Below are 18,177 nucleotides of genomic sequence, written 5' to 3'. Positions count from 1 at the left end.
AGAATAGACCCTTGGGGACAACCACATTCCATCATGTATGACTTCTCCACATATCTAGATCTTATAGTTACTCTTCTATCTGCCGACCGGGCTAGCCGGGTGGAAGTGCTTGCCTGGCAACCCCAAGGTCGCGGGTTCGATTCCTGCCTCGGGCTTGGATCAAAGTACTGCAAAAACCTTGAGAGGTGCATTATGGCCACAGAAGCCTATGCGCCAACAACTACCAAAAAAAAAAAAAAAACTCTTCTATCTGAGAAATAACTCCAGATGACCTATTATATCCAGTTTCTGGGATAAAGGGTGGTTCTAGCCCTGCAGAGGGTGCTCTCCCACCACAGGGCATTAAACACATCTTTCAAGTCAATGAACAACCCCAAAACATACCAACCATTATATCCTCTAACAAAATTCAAGAGTCTAATATATTGTATCTTTGGTTGATAAGCCTTTTTTAAAGCCAACCTGCTTTGATGAATTTAGTGCTGCATTTCATATCTATAATTAAATTAAAATAATATAAGCTATTCTAATATTTTGCCTAGGACTGGCAGTATTACTATGGTTCAGTATGACCCAGCATCAGCTGCTGACTTTTCTGGTTATATTAGAATCACTCTCAAGATAGCCTACTTCCAAGACTGAGGGAAAACTCCCTCCTTCAAACAGGATTTGAAAAAACATCTAGTAGCTTTTTGATATGGGGGTTTGATGGTGCATAAAACATCTAGTAGCAATTCTGAGTTCATATGGTGAAACCACTTCACCATCTGAGTCTCTAGGAAGTCCTATCCTGGAACTTTTCCATCATTCATTAAGTTCGTTATACATTCTTACTCTACCAAAGAGAAATACTCCTTTCAGTACAGACAGGACCGAAGATGGGGGGGAGGGGTCATTATGCTCTTAGTGAAGAAGCCCAAAATATCTCAGACAGTGCATCGAGTTGATATGGGTGGTTAGTGCAATGTTGAGTCAGTTTAGTGTGACATAAGCACTAGGAAAACAAAAATGAGATTAGGAGTGTGTTATGATCTAAATGACAATGATGAGTATAACAAACAGTTAAGACAGATGGATGGGTCTATTAAATAAGAATGTCTGATAATGAGGGATTCTAATTTTCCAGATATTGACTAGAACTTGTGTTGGCCACTCACACAGTAGCAAGACTTTTGTGGATTTATTGGATGACTGTTTTCTATATCAGCATGTTAGAGAGGGCAATACTGTTGATCTGATTATCAGCAAGGATTCTTCATACATTAAGAATATACTTATGCATAAAGAATACACAACAGTAAAGATGTACCTGCTGTCAAGGACAAAGGGAAAAATGTTTGTTTTCATAAAGCTGGCTAGAATGATCCCAGACAGTTTTTAAAATTATTTAGTGGGCCTAATTGACGTTGTTACCAACAGTAACTCCTAAATGGGAAGCATTTAGGGTACTAATTGTAGAAGCTACTAGGTTTTTATACCAACTAAGAGATATTGTTACAAGGCTTAGACCTAAATTTCTGACAAACTAAATAGATATTTTTCATCTACATTCACACATAAGGAATTTTTAGCGATGTGGATGCCAGATGTATATCAAATTCTAACAAGGGGAAAAATGATTTTGTGATAACTGAGAAGAAAATGAAAAAGCAATTGTTGAAGCTAAACATAAAAAAAAAGGGTGGATGGGATCTACCCAGTTATTTTAATGGATGCAGGAAAGGAGGTAAACAAACCTTTAGCCATAATTATGAGAGGATCCTTGTGTTCATGAAAGGGCCCTATGGACTGGTCCTTATGTGATAACTGAGGACAAAGATGATAAAAGAGTGACATTAGTAATTACAGACTGTTAGCTTGATTTCTTTTATAGAGCAAATAATGGAATCACTGGTTAAAGAAGTAATGCAGGACCATTTAGACAGCAGTGCAGTTATACTGCAGTCACAGAATGGATTTGTTAACAGGCAGTCTTGTCTGATAAATCTGATTGGATAATGTGACACAGTAATGAAGGAAGTGGGTGCAAAAAATGATTTTGGCATCATATAGTTACATTCAGAAAAACTTTGATACTGTTGCTCATAAAATATTGCTATACAAATTGGAGCAGTGTTGACTTGAAGGGCAAGTTACTGCTATAGCTAAAATGATGGTTGAGTGGGAGAAGAGACAGTGTTACCATGAGCACTGCTCTTCTTGGACTGATGTTAGTGGAGTCCCCCAGGGTTCAATGCTGGGTCCATTGTTGTTTTTTATATTTATTAATGATATTGATGAAGAAATATCAGACTAAGTTTGCAGATGATACAAAGGTTGTCAGGGTGGTTAATGATAGTAATTAGGGTATGCTACTGAACAAGATCTAGAAAAATTTGGCAGATGTGCTGAGAGTGGCAATTGAAGTTTAATAGTGACAAATGCAAGAAACTTTATATGGAGAAGAGTAATTCCAGATCAGTGTACTGTGTGGCACCACACTCAGGGAAATGGAGAATGAAAAAGATCTGGGCATAATTGTGCAAGCCAGATTATAAAGTTCTCTAACAGTATCAGGACAACTGTTGGGTTTTGTCAATGATATACAGAAATTTTGACAGTAGGCTTAAGGAGATCATTATCCATTTTATAATGCAATGGTCAGCCCAACCTTGAGTTATGTTCTGGAGAGCTAATTTTAACAAGGACATAGATCTGTTGCTATAGCTATACAGAAGAGCAATGGGATTAATGGGAAGGATAAAAGATTACTCCTTCTAGAAAAGGCTTCAGTTCTGCAAACTGTAGTACCTGCACACTATGCAGCTGTGAGGAGATCTGATTAAGGTGTTTAACGCTTTGAGTGGATTGAGTAAATTCTGATATGGAATCCTTCCTCTTGCTCAGACTATGCACGTAGAGATGTGGAAATTTGCCTTCAGCTAGTGGGTGATTGATTGTTGGAACTCCCATCTAGTGTTGTGGAGATGCGTAGTTTGAATAAATTTGAAGAAAAACTAGACAAACTCTTAGAAGGGATGGACAAGTGAATGGGGAATATCAGCTTTTTTATTATTATTATTATTTTTTTTTTTCTTGCTGATGCTGTGTAAGCTTGCTTTCTTCCATCATTTTCCACTATTAAAACTAATACTATTAGGCTTGAGGGAGGACTATAAGGAGTAAGGCAGAATACATTTATGTGGCTTACTAAGAATTCATGATCAGTAGTCTTGACATAATATTTGTGCCGTTGTAGGATCAGATATTCAAGTTATTACCAACCAGTTTCAGTAGTTTCTTGGAATGTTTTGTCTCTAGATGTGCACTGTTGTCCAAGTTTTATGATAATAAATTTCCCTAATTTATGACACTTTGGTAACATTTGATCTCATTACTTGTGCCTTTAATAAGAAAATGTGAGGAGATCTGATTAAGGTGTAATTGATCTGGTTTTTTTTGCAGGTCAAGACATTTAGAATGGCATACATGGCTGTCAACTCTCATGGTTTACAGTGGAGAATTAGTCATTTTTATTTGATTTAACTTCATTCTCCATCTTGCCATTGAAACATAGTTTTTTTAAAAAAAATTCTGTGAATTTCTTATTTACATTAACAAATGCAGATGAAAAAAATACCCGAGAATAGAGTGCTGTAATCGTTCAGCTAGCCATTAAAATAAAATAAATAAAATATTCTGCATATTTTTCATTTCCAATGTATTGCATATGATGCAACTCAGGAATAATATCCTCTCTCAGTTTAGAAAGCAGTAAAGATTAATAAAGGAACTTAAAATTTATTAAAAACTAAAATCATTAAAGATTCCTTTTTCAAAAGAAAGAATGCATGGGACGCCAATACTTTTAACTCATGTTGCCATTAGAGTGTGGAAATAAAAGCCAAAACACAGTCTTCCCTTGTAACAACTGTGTTTTGGTAAAAATTAGTAAAGGATTCCTTCCTTATCAATCATAACTTGTCAATCATAACTCTTGTGACAGTTGTGATTGATAAGGAAGTGAGAGATGAGTACCGAGATATTGCATCACTAACATCAACAGGTGGATGAAAACTGATCAGTGGTATGCCACAGTATTTGCAGGAAAACATACCATAAGTGTTTTTCTCATACAGTAAAGTGTAATTCTTCCAACTTTGTTGTGATCTGTGTGCTGATAAAATCCAGTGAAGTAGTAGTAGTAGTGGCATGTGATGCAAGCATATGAGCTTATGCAGCATCAGACAAAAAAAAAAAAAAAAATTACAAAACAATCCCCTCTAAATATTTCTCCAGTTCCTCCTTAAATTTATTTAACCTATCAACTTCCACGACAGACAGAAGTTTGTTCCAGCAATTAACCACCCGCTGGTTAAAGGCAAATTTCCGCACATCTATTCTACATCTGTCCTTCCTCAATTTGAAGTTATGCCTCCTTAGGTTCGTAATCTGAACAAGTCGAAGAATCCCATCAGAATTCAGCGTGCTCAACCCATTCAAGGCCTTATACACCTCAATCAGATCACCTCGCAGGTGCCTAGTCTCCAGCCACTGGAGACTAGGCACCTGCGAATTCTGCAAATGCCTAAGACTAGGCATTTGCAGAACTTAAGCCTCTCCTGGTAAGAGGATCTGTTCATTCCCCTCACCAATCTTGTTGCCCTTCTCTGTACAAGCTCAAGCAAATCTACATCCTTCCTAAAATGAGGCCTCCAGACCTGCATGCAGTACTCAAGGCGTGGCCTGACCATTGCCTTATACAGAGGGACAATCACCTCCTTTTCCCTGCTAACAAAATTCCTGTATATCATTGATAACACCCCATGACCTGCCCTGGAAGCCTGTCTGCATTGCTCAGAAAACTTCATATCTGACTGCACAATTACTCCCAGGTCTTTTTCATTTTCTACCTCAAGTGTAGTACCACACAGTTGGTACGTTTCTTTGGGATTACATCTACTCATATGCAGTACTTTGCATTTTTCAATGTTAAACTTCAGTTGCCACTTCTCAGCCCATCTGCCCAAATTTTTTAGATCCTGTTGCAGTAGCACACTGCCATTACTGTCATTAACAACCCTGCCAACCTTTGTATCATCTGCAAACTTCGATACTAAGCCTGACATACTTTCATCAATATCATTGATAAATATACAAAACAACAGTGGACCCAACACCGAACCTTGTGGGACTCCACTAATAACATTAGTCCGTGAAGAGCAGCACCCATTGATTACTACCCTCTGTCTTCTGGCGCTTCCGTAGCCAGGTGGGCAGGAGCAGCAGTGCGTAGCACACGCTTCTTGATTAGACCGGGGTTCGAGCCCGTGACCACCAAATACGGAGGGTGCAGAAAGGTCAGGGATGACCACCGCATATCCCCAGAGCAATATGGCCTTAGTTGCTAGTGCTCCTAAAACCCAAATAACAACAACAACCTCTGTCTTCTCCCGCTCAACCATCCTTTTATTCATTGTAGCAACTTACCCTTCTGCTCCAATTTGTACAATAGTCTTCCATGCGCAACAGTGTCAAAAGCTTTCCTGAAATCCAAGTATATGATATCAAAATTATTTTTTGCATCCAGTTCCTTTGTAACCACATCATAATAACCAATCAAATTTGTCAGACAAGACCTTCTCTTAACAAACCCATGCTGTGTCTGAATTATTGCTGCAGTCTTATCTAGATGATCCTGCAATGCATCTTTAACCAGTGTTATACAACTTCAGATATTTAATACACATAGCAGAAGCTATATGACTTTATGAATAAATATGCCAAATTGTGTACTTAGTTTGATGGCCAACAGAATTTCAGCTATGAATTCATAAGACCAGAGGCATTTCTTTGGAAAATAAGTTTTTTTTAAATCAAACTGAAATAATTCAGTTTTGAGGAAAAAAAAAAAAAAAAAAAAGATAAACATGCATATGAGTTTTCTCAGTTCTTCTTTTCATAGTAATGAAAGAAGAAAGAATATATGTACAGCAGTCCTTGGTTGGGGAAGTGACAGGTGGACAAATTATCCGAAGTCATACTTGGCATTTTAACAATTCTTCACAGTAATGCTGAGTGCGAGAGAACATTGACCTAGGTAAAAAAAAAGTTTGGATCTTTTTCTGATAAAGTTTTGGAAATAATCTTAACAGCATTGCCATTGTAAACAAAACACTGGCTCAACAGTATCTTTCATTAAAGTAGTCGTAATCAGTTAATATCTAACAGCAATCTACAGACAGAAAAATCTTAGGTAAGGTAATGTTTGAAAGCATACTGTACAGGTTAATAATTTTGTGGCTGTATAAAATGTGTTTATACTGTTAATGAAGTTTAATTTTAGACTTTAAAATAACCCTTGTTTTTTTCATTCTTTGGTAAAAAAAAAAAAAAATGGTTCAGTTTTCTTCTTGCTCACATTCTCCAGCTACTCGAAAGTAGCTCTGTGCATACCATGCCTAATGAGTATTGTTTCATATTATGCTGCCTTTGATAGATTGTAAATTTATTTGATTTGTTTCGCAGCTGTTTTAAATTTTTTTATTATAATTATTTGTCCTTCAGTATATTGACATTATTTGGATTACTTACCTTATTATTTTTTATTTATTTATTTTTTTTTTGTAGTAGTACTTGAACATAAAAATAGGCTAGAAAAGTCACTTCATCAAGAGAAAACAAGTCATAGACATACAAAAGAAGGCAAGTCTAAATATTGATTTGTTCTGACTTTATTTAGTATATAAGGGTAATAGTGAATGAAACTATACACTGTCCTCCAATAAGTATTCGAATAAGTAGTCCATTGGGCCTTCCTGGATAAAATGACTCAGACCGGTGTATGTAAAGAGGGTATATTAGCCACACAAGAAGTTTGTTGTTCTCATCATGGCATGTTGATTTGAGCTGACTGATTTTGAGAGGGAAATTATTGTCAGATAATTACATTCTGTGTTGTCAATTTCTGAAATTTCTGAGAGTCTGTACCATCCAAAGTTCACTGTTAGTGCGATATTATCATGAAATGCACAGGAAGGCCATGGAAGCTTGCTCCACATCCCCAGAGGGTACTTAGAAGGATAGTATAGTATTTTCATGAACTCCTTACACATCATCAACCAGGAGTTTAAGGTGTTGACGAGTGTTGTGGTCTGTACGAACGCACTACATATGGAGCTCCGCAGTCTTGGTTTTCGAGGATTACAGTACATAAGTCAAACATCACCACCCAAAATCGGCGGTGTCACCATACATAGTGCAGCGAACACCATAATTGGCCTATAGAGTAGTAAAAATCAGTTCTGTGGATTGACAAACCTTGCTACATCATAATCTGGTCAGATGGGTGGGTGTGGAGGATGTCTGGAGATTCTATTACCACAGTGCATTGTGCCAACAATGAAGTTTGGAAGAGATGGGCTATGGAATTGTCTAGGACCTTAGCTGTTTTTTTTGGGAATTGTGATTGCTGATGCCTACCTTAACAATTTGGACAATTCCATTCTCCCTACAATGTGACAGTGTTTTGGTACAGACCCATTGTTTGTTTCATGCCATACTGCTGGTGTGCTTCAAGAATGGTTCAGGGATGTGAATGTGCAAAAGTTGAAATGGTTGTCACAGAGTCCTGATTTGAACACCATGGAATTCTTATAGGTTGAACTGGAGTGTCAGGTGAGGGCCGGTTCAACACCTCCCACATTGGTAGCTTAACTGATCATTGTTGTGAAGCAGGAATTGAGGAATGTACCCACTACGATCTATTAGTCATTGGTGGAAAGCCTACCTACTACAGCCGTGTGTGTGTGTGTGTGTGTGTGTGTGTGTGTGTGTGTGTGTGTGTGTGTGTGTGTGTGTGTGTGTGTGTGTGTGTGTGTGTGTGTGTAATAGTGGCTAAAGGGGGATTGACATGCTGTTGCAGTGAGTGGCAGTGATGCCATTGTGAAACTGGCATGTGTCCAGATACTTTTTGGAGGATAGTGCATATGTACAATAAGTCCCAGAAGCCTTTATATCACTATGTTTTCCTTGCTCTCTTGATAGTAACGAAATCAAATATTGAAAAGTTTAAATGGCATTTTATTTTTGTACAAACTGAAATACACACTTTTTCACAGAATGAAACCACCTCTTGAACATTAAACATTAATAGCATTACAAATACTGATATCGTGTATCAGCATTTGTAATGCTATTGAATGTTGCTGGGTTTATTGGTTCATATTTCTTAGTATGAGCAGTGTACATTGAAGTTATATCTTTCAGACACTTCATCTAGTTTTTATGTTGTAGAAAAACTTCTCTGTTATTCCATCAAAATATGTATTTTGCAGAACAATCAGAATCCTTTTGGAACTAGCGAAATCTTTGTAAGTTTTACTAGTGAATTCCTGCCATTGTTAGTCTTGATAATGAACTGATCAACATTTTGTTATTATTGCTGTTAAACATAAATAAGGTAAACTAACTAATCTTCTTCCCTTTGAGTGCTGGGAACCTCCTTGCGACCCATTGAGTTGTAAAATTTAGTATTCGTGTGTTTGGTTATTATGTAGACACAGGGCACAAAAAATTCCAGCATAATGGCATGTAGCATTTTCTTCAGTGTCATTCTAAAAGTTTTGTCTTTACATAAGAAACATTTTGAAATTTGTACCTTGTAGTTTTTATTATTAAGTATTTAATTACATATGCCTGATGATGAATAAATACAGACCATTATAAACCCAAACTTATTTATAATATTTTGTTGCTGCACAAATTGTATTGGTTGTATGATTTTTTGTGTATGAAGAAGAAGAATAGTACTACAACCAGTGAAAATAAGATTTTGTGAAGGGTTATTCTGCTTTCATTACATAGCAAATTTGATAAGTGATATTGAGCATGTATAATTGTTTGTTGCCCCCCTCCCCTGTTATTAAATTGTATATTTTTCAATAAAAATTTGTAAAGGCAATGAACAAGTTAATTGCATATAGTATTTCCAAACACCAAAACAGTGTTGGTTGGGTACTTTCTCTTAAGGAGTCTGACTGTATGGACACCTACTGATGGCACTTTGTGAGTAGGTGTCCATAGCAGAAAAATTGTGTGCTCCCCCCACTTGCCTAGGTAACTATCTAGTTGACCTTTGCAATTTCTTCAAATTGTCAACCTCAGCTACTTCCGGAGGCAACTTGTTCTAATAATCAACAACTCACTGGCTAAAAGTAAACATATATAATCTAGTCTAAACCTCTTCTCATGTAATTTGAATTTATGGGCCCTAGTTCTGTAATTCTTTATAACAGCAAAAAGTTTGCCTTGATACCTGGTTGTCAAACTCTGTAGCCCATTTAATTGAAGTCTTTCCTCATGTCGTCATCTTTTGCAAGTCCCACCACACAAGTTGCTTGCCTTTGGACCCCTTTAAAGAAGTTCATTGTCTGTTTTTAGATGAGGTCTCCATACTTGGACATAGTATTCCAAGTGCAGTCTTTCAGTTGCCTTATATAGTGGGATCATGAGACCTCCCTATCTCTGCACACTATTGTTTGATAAATCAACAGGAACCATCATGGGCTTTCCTGGCTGCCTGTTTATACTGCTCAGAGAACTTCATATCTGCTTGTATCTTAACTGCAGATCCCTTTCTTGCTCTGCTGTTTATAATTCAACTTCTCCAAGTGTATAAGTTATTTTGGGGTTGCCATTCCCCAAGCATAAGACATTACATTTGCTGCATTAAGACTTAGCTGCCACTTTTGTGACTATCCTTGAAGCCTGTTCGAATCATCCTAGAAGAGAGCACTGCTTGACAGATCATTAACGACTCTCCAGACCTTTACATCATCGGGAAAATTTTGACATCACGCCCTCCGTCCCTTCACTGATATTGTTTGTGGGAGAGTCCACTTCATGTGTTACATCAATCTAAAGAATATCCAGTAATCCCAACATGTTCCAGCTTTACAGTAACCTCTCATGTGGAACTGAGTTAAATGCTTTGCTAAAATCCAAATAAATTATATCAAAATTATTCCCTACGTCCAGCCCACGAGTAATTGTGTCAAAAATGCTTACCAGGTTAGTTAAACATGATATGTGATATGTTAAACATGATTGTGTATTGGCACTTCTGAAATCCAGAGGAGTCTTTCCCAAGTCCAACAGTACCATCATAATTAATCTTAGTGGTTCAATACACTCTCTGGCTGCCTCCCTCAAAATTACTGGGTATATAACATTAACTCCGGTAGATTTACTTGCCTTTACATTTGAAAGTTTTCTAATAACATTCTGAAATTTCAACATGACAAATTTCGTGCCTTTTAGCTTCACATGCTGGGCCTTGAGGTTTGTCGCAAACATTCTCTTAGGTATGGAGCCCTAGCTTGCCATACCTAAGCCTTGCTACAAGGGAGTCTAAAATGCTGATGGAACTGACATCCAGGTGACACGTTTGGGTCAAGTGGTCCGAATTTTGGTGAAATCTGTTCATTCTGTGACATCCTCTGCTTTCGCCTTCATGTTGGTAGGACCAATAGTAACTGTAGCTATAACCACAATGTGTAAGTCCTGAAATGCTGCACTTAGTATACTGGAAGTGACTTCCAAGGTGTTCACCAACTTAAGCAGGGGTTTGGGTCTGGTGTCTGTAACACATAGGAATGCCACCCCTCACTATTACTAGGCAATAATAGTTAGTATAAGATAGAGAGGCTTTGCTTATCGGAGGCTTAAAGTGGTGAAATCCATGTCTTGTCTCCAGAGAAAAGCTTTGACAATCCTACTCTTCATTCATATAGCATAATCAATGTCCTTTGAGGTTACGATCAGCATCATGGCAAGGTCCAATCTTCCTTGCATTTCAGGAGTACACTCTAAAACGGTGTTCATAGGCTGGCCACTCATAGTCCACTAGACTGAACTTCTTAGTAACTAGGAAGCATTCAGATTAGCTAGTGTATAATCTTTTTTGCGTTTACTGCTGGACAGTGACTGGAGAGAGTCCGTGTAGTGTGTATGCAGGTTGGGGCGTTGTTGTTATTTGGTTTTTAGGAGCATTAGCAACTAAGGCCATATTACTCAGGGAATATGCGGTGGTCATTCCCTGACCTTTCCTCATCCTCCGTATTTGGTGGTGACAGGCTCGAACCCTGGTCTAATCAAGAAGCATGTGCTACTCACTGCTGCTCCTTCCCACCTACGGAGGTACCTGGGGCATTGTTGAAGTCACCTGAAGCTGTGGAGCTGGGTATATTCTTGTGTCATCCAAAAATATCATTTTTATACAGCATGTTAAGTTTGTTCTGCCACTTTTACTCTAACTAATCATGAATACATCATGATTAGTTAACTAACAGATCTAAATGGCTCAAAAAACTTCCTCACAAATATATGATGTCACAGTTTCAATCTCAATGATGCCCATTTCCACCTATAGTCTGCCAAACCCCATTTACTTTTCTGACCGAATCCCAATTATCACTTAACCTCGACCACTGCTCATCTCACTTAATTATTTGCAATATGATTCCTTTTGCTTTAAAGGTGGTACTTGTGCATGTGTCCACTCTGATATTTCCTGTCAGAGATTTAGGAATTTGAAATCCCCTCTTTTCTGTTTTAAATTCTCTTTACCCCATTCTGTCAAATTCATCTGTTGCCGTAGGCGCCTCCGTAGCCAGGTGGGAAGGAGCAGCAGTGCGTAGCACACGCTTCTTGATTAGACCGGGGTTTGAGCCCATCACCACCAAATACGGAGGATGTGGAAAGGTCAGCGAATGACCACCGCATATTCCCGGAGCAATATGGCCTTAGTTGCTAATGCTCCTAAAAACCAAATAACAACATCATCTGTTGCCGCTGTCGTTCTCCCAGCTCTACTAATCACTTGGAACTCTTTGACTTTCTTTCTTTGAAATTGGACTTCTCCAATAGTGAGGTAATTTCCCTTTCTAATTTTCATGTTCACAACTCCAGCTGGCTTCCATTTTCTAGTTACACGAACACAGCCAGTTGGGATGCTGAGACTTTTGCAATTACTAAGGACTTCTTCCAGATTGTTCCTTTACTTACCAGAAAACTAGACAAGACAAACTCAACACTCTTGATCCTTTTCTCAGATCACAACCTTGATGCCTTGATCAAGGTTGTGATCTGAGGTTCTCTAGAAACCTCAGATCACAACTTGGTGCTGATGGTTTCTTCTCAAGGGGGATATTTCTTTCATGGCTGCTAATCCTCATATTGTCTTGCGTTACAAGAATGCGAAATGGAATAATCTGTAAGATTTTTATTCATCCTTTTCCTTCTTTGGAAATATTGTGTCAGTGAAATTATTCTTAAAGTGACGAAATTATTCCACACTCCGCTTTAAAATATTGTACATTTTCTAAACTTTGGCATTCCAATAAATGTGCTAAGGCTGTTTAAGTTAAGAATGTTGCAATTGGCTTGCATCCATTTACTTGATTGTTCATTTTCTGTCTACACTAAAGCTCACAATAATTGTAAAGCAATTATTGGTCAGTCTGAACTAGATTTTTAACAGGCTAAGAAACTTGATTCTTGTTCAAATGGTAGTCAAGCATTCTGGTTTCTTTCCAATGCTAGTGACCAAATCTTTTGCCGATATACCCCAATCTCTGTTACCCGATAGTTCTATTGTAACCACAGCTAAAGATAAAACTGATTTGCTAGCATCCCACGTTTTCTTGTATCGATGATCTTGATAAATCACACATAGCAATCAGTATTCTTCACTCAATGCCTCCTGTAGTCTTCCATAAAAAGGATGTCAGAAGAATTTTGAACACTCTTGATGCCAAAAAAGCTCCAGATCCTGCATAGTATTTCTCCATTTGTTCTCAAAACCTATGCACCTGAGCTTGCTCCTCTACTGTTTTTACACTTTCCTATTCCCCTGGCATTTTTTCTTCTTGGAAATTTGCTCATATCAGGCCAATTCCTAAAAACGGTGACATTCCTCCCATCCAGTTATCATCCTATTGCACTCGCTTCTCCTCTTTCTAATGTAATGAAGAAATCTATCAACTGCCAGCTCCTAAACTATTTGAAACGTTTCATCCAACCAGTTATCACCAATATCATGTCAGGCAAGCAAAGGCAGATTACAAGAAATCTTTGGCAAAGGATGCAAAGAAAAACAGTAAAGATTTCTTTACTTATGTAAACACTAACAGGAAGGGGATGAACCAGGTTAGTTCACTTGGCATCGACGGTTCGATTGTTGACGAACCTGCTGAGGTAACTGGCAAACTGAATGAGTATTTTGCATCTACATTCACACATGAGGAAGTCTGTAGGCTAGAAGCTTTTCAAACTGTAGCAGGAAGCTAAATAATTTCATAATAACTCAGAGCAAAGTGGAGGAGAAATTGTTGAAATTGAACATAAGAAAGGCAAATGGGGTGGATGGCTCCTATTCAGATATATTAAAGGAAGCAAGTAAAACCTTAACTTAACAAGTACAGGTCAAAGTTGAAAAAAAAGCCGTGAGTTAGGGTTGAATTTGAAAGTGTCGGCAATTCTACCCAGACACAATAGGAGGGAGTATAAGATAAGAACCTTATTGATCAATTTGGCCCTGGAGAGATTGCGCAAGGCTCAAGGGGTAGAATTTTTCTTAGCCTGGTCTGTACTTGTTAACAGGAGAGTCTGCTTCTACAGTGATGGGATACACTTAAATATAAAGGGTGCAAGAATATTTGCTGATGCTATCGAGGCAGAGTTAGGTGGGTCGGAAAACTGCTAGCTTGGGGGGGGATACACAGACTAATAGATTAAAAGTAGCCTCTGGCAGAAGTGAAAGTGATTCTTGCACTGCTTCTATTGAAATGCAATTGAGCAGCAGCCTGGAAAGCAAGGCAATGAGAATTTCCAGGACTGCTGAGAGTCATAGTGGAACAAGTAAATGCATGGGCTGTGTTAGGGTAACTAAGAGTAGAAACGGGTATATGTATACTTGTGTGTACACCAGTGCTAGAAGTATAGTTAATAAATTTTATGAGCTTGAAGTGCTAGTCAAGACATCAAATGCAGATACTGTTGGGATATCAGAGATGTCGTGTCACACAGACATAAGCACTGCAGAATTGGAATTTGGGGAGTACAATGTGTACAGAAAGGATAGACAGGACAGGAAGGGAGGAGGGGTTATGCTGTTAGTTAAGAAACACATAAAATCTAAGTAAGTGCATCCAATTGATGTTGGTGGACAATGCAATGTTGAGTCTGTTTGGTGTGACATAAGCACTGAGAAAGGAAAAATGAGAGTAGGTGTGTGCTATAGGCCTAATGAATCTGACGAGTATAATGAGCAATTGTGCAGAGAAATAGTGGGCCAGTAAATCAAAGTGTCTTATAATGGGGGATTTAATTTTCCAGAGATTGACTGGAAATTGTGGGTTGGTCACTCATACATTAGCAAGGCTTTTGTGGATTTATTGGATGATTGTTTTCTACAGCATCATGTTCGGGAGCCAACTAGAGGGAGTAATATTCTTGATCTGATTATCAGTACTGATTCTTCATGCATCAAGAATCTGCAGATAAAGGAACCACTGATCACAGTGTGCTCAAGTGAGATTTACTCAAAGAGGTAACTACCATCAGGGGTAAAAGGAAAGGTTTTTGCTTTTGTAAAGGCGACTATTGTGATCTGAGACAGTATTTAAATTCTATACGGTGGGACCAACTGATTATGTTACTAACAGCAAATTCAAAATGGGAAGCATTCGAAGAAATAATCTTGGGAGCTACTAGGCTTTTCATACCTACTAAGAAATATTGTTCAAGATTTTGGACTAAATGTATGTCATATGAACTAATTAGACATGTGGCAGAAGAAAAATGCATGGGATACATATAAATTAACAGGTGACACAGAAGCCTATGATAAATAAAGCTGGTCTGTAACCAAGTCACAATGGTGGTTAGACAGGCAAAGGCAATTTACGAGAAATCTTTGGGAAAGGATGCAAAGAGTTCTTTACTTATGTAAACTCTAGAAGGAATGAGATGAATCAAATTGGTCCACTTGATATTGATGGTTCAAAAGTTAATGATCCTGCCCAGGTATCTAACAAACTAAATGAATATTTTGCATCTACATTCACACATGAGGAGTTATTCAGAGAGGGGGAATGCCAGAGGTGTATTAAACTCTGGCAGTAAGCTACATAATCTTGTAAAAACTGAGAGTAAATTAGAGGAGAAATTGTTCAAGATAAACATAAGAAAGGCACCTGGGGTGAATGGAATCTATCCAGTTATCTTAAAGGAGGCAGCAAAGGAAGTAAGCAAACTGTTAGCCATTATTATTACAGGTTTCTTGGACTCAGGGGGAGGTACCCATGGACTGGAAATGCAAATGTGACCCCAATCCACAAAGGAGGAACAAAGAGAGACTCAGGTAATTACAGACCTGTTAGTTTAACTTCTGTTCCAGGGAAATTAATGGAGGCACTGCTTAAAGAAGCATTGCAGCATCATCTAGACAAGACTTCAGTTATAGCTTGGACACAGCATGGGTTTGTTAAGGGAAAGTCTTGTCTGAACCAATTTGATTGGATACTATTATGTAGTCACAAAGGAACTGGATGCAAGGAATAATTTTTATATCATATATTTGGATCTTAGAAACGCTTTTGATACTGTGGCACATGGAAGACTGCAGCACAAATTGGAGAAGTGTGGCATTGGAGGCAATTTGCTGCTATGGATAAAGGGATGGTCGAGTGGGAGAAGACAGAGAGTGGTAATCGATGAACACTGCTCTTTGTGGACTAATGTTATTAGTGGAGTCCACCAGGGTCCATTGTTGGGTCCATTGTTGTTTTCTGTATTCATTAATGATATTGATGGTGGTATATCAGGCTTAATGTCCAAGTTTGCAGACGATACGCAGGTCGACAGGGTTGTTAATGACACTAATGATAGTATGCTGCTGCAACAGGATCTAGAAAAGTTGAGTAGATGGGCTGAGAGGTGGCAACTGAAGTTTAACATTGACAAATGTAAAGTACTACATATGGGAAGCAGTAACCCCAGAGTAATGTATCAACTCTGTGGTACTACACTGACAAGGTATAAGGTATGTTCGTGTCAGACGGCACCTGGGATTTCTCCCATCTCCGCGTGTGTTTCACTGTATCGAGGACAGTACACTGTCAAGCCAGAGACTTGAAAGTGTGTGGGTCGTGTCTGTGCAGTGTGATATGTTGTGCCCATTGTTTATCCGGCTAATTGGCCGCCAGGCCCCTAGTGGGGCCCGATGTTGCCCATACCCTGCCACGTGGAGGCTAGCCGGGTGTATCCAGTATCACAACAATTTGCTCTGGCAGGTCCTGCCACCTAGTTTCCTGGGATTTCAGTGGCTAGGGCCTATTTAAAAAAAAAAAAAAAAAATTTATGCATTTGACATTAATGCTTAATGGGATTGCTGTTAGGAAATCGCTGGTTAGGGTTGAACACTAAAGAGATGTGTTAAAGGCCAAATAGGTCGGGCAAAATTTTGATGTTATTAAATTTAGACATGTAACGCTAGATAAAAGCTGATAGTGTTAGATATCTTAGAGATTTGCACAAAACCGGTAGAATTTAGACGTTGGTTATAATTTGGCGGCATTGTTAGGGGGTGTACTAGGTCGATTTAGTGAGAGAGAGAGAGAGAGGGGGGGGGGGGAGATTGAAGACTGGGGAGGAAACAGATAGAAGAATAGGGACGGATAGAGTAGGCATCCCCAAAGAGGTCAGTGGAGACGAGCCCCACCAGGCGAAATATGGGGGGTAGGCAGGGAGGAGAGGAGACAGAGATCCGTCTCCTCCATTCCCTGCCTGGGGATGGGGTTTTAAAGGGAACCAGGTTAGAGTACCCAGTTCGGATCGCCAATGGCGTGTTGGCAGCAAAGCCGCAGAATGTCTTCGTCGGTGTCATGTCCAAGGAGTGTCGAATCCGGTATGAAGGTCCAGCTGCCCATCCCGCTCTGGGGGTGGGATATGTTAGCTGGCAGTGGGGAACCTACCAGGTGAAGGGGGGGGGGACACACATTTACTTCATTCGTAATGTGCATTCTCACTCTACTTGCATTCTTTTTTTTTTTTTTTTTTTATACTTTTTTCTTATTTTATAATTTTTTTTTTTTTTTTTTTTTATACTTTTTTCTTATTTTATAATTTTTTTATATATATATATATATATATATTTTTTTTTTATTTATTTATTTATTTATTTATTTATTTATTTTTTTTTTTTATTATTTCACTCAACTCATTCATCTTTTTCTCACACACCAGGAGGGGATGCAATGATGGGTAGCGTAAATTTAAATACTAATTAAAACCAGGGTTAGTGTGTACTTAACTTAGCATTTGTGGTTTGTGTTCTTTTCTCTCACGCTTGCACTTTTATTCATTCTTCTAGCTCTCATCTCATTTATTCGACTCTTTCTTTCTGCACTGCACTCTCTGGGCACCGCAACTTACTGTTATTCTTCAGTTGTGGTGCAGGCCTAGCTGCAAGGTTTTTTTTTTTTTTTTTTGCAGGCCAGGGGAGAATGCAGTGATAGTGTTTATGTGGTTTGTAAATGTTTGTTGGTACAATATATATAAAGTAATGTAAGTTATTTTTAACTTTGTATTCTTTTGGCCAATTACATTTGCTCTTCTGCTCATTCCCATTCACTTTCTCTGCCTGCATTCCCATCCCCCTCCCCTACACTGGTTTGGGGCCCCAGGTTCCTACACATGGCATGGTAGTCATGGGGAGTTTTGTTATGTCAAGTTTCTGTCAGGGTGCAGAATTCTGCTACCCTAACAGTTTTTAAGTCATCATCTGGGCGTGGTGGGAAACTTGGGCAATTTTACTATTGATTATTGTTTAATTGCTGGGGGGCTGAATTGCCATTCTTTGCATTGCTCTGCGCATTTCGAAAACTTTCTGTGTGAAAGATGTAAAAGCTTTATAATTTTGCTCTTCTATGATGAAGAGATGTTCTTCTCCCCTGGGAAGGGGACCAATCTGTGCTATTAGCTCTGTTCTGGGGATGTCATATATTATACATTCATAGAGAATGTGTGCCCAGTCTTCACTTTCGCCACAGGTGCAGTTTGGGTCATCGGTCAGGCCTAAGGAGGTTAGTTTCGCCTTTAGGGAGCCGTGCCCTGTCAATATAAATGATGTAAAAA

General features: G+C 38.6%; 1 protein-coding gene across 5 annotated transcripts in view; it reads left to right on the top strand.

Annotated features, from left to right (window-relative positions):
- The window catches only part of LOC150079201 (uncharacterized), a 369,083-nt gene that overhangs the window by 82,665 nt on the left and 268,241 nt on the right, over positions 1–18,177 (top strand). For 4 of the 5 annotated variants that reach the window (XM_090384114.1, XM_090384109.1, XM_090384111.1 and 1 more), the window contains exon 3: positions 6,610–6,684. The exons of the other annotated variant lie outside the window; for it this stretch is intronic. In XM_090384114.1, coding sequence (XP_090240240.1) covers positions 6,610–6,684 — 75 coding nt within the window. The remainder of the gene's footprint in view (positions 1–6,609; positions 6,685–18,177) is intronic. 5 annotated transcript variants of the gene reach the window in all.

The sequence above is a fragment of the Mastigoproctus giganteus genome, chromosome 10, assembly GCF_048544385.1.
Source record: "Mastigoproctus giganteus isolate SK-2022 chromosome 10, ASM4854438v1, whole genome shotgun sequence".
NCBI classification, from domain to species: Eukaryota; Metazoa; Arthropoda; class Arachnida; order Uropygi; family Thelyphonidae; genus Mastigoproctus; species Mastigoproctus giganteus.
The sequence above is the reverse complement of the archived record's forward strand: the minus strand, read 5'-3'. Positions and strand labels throughout refer to the sequence as shown.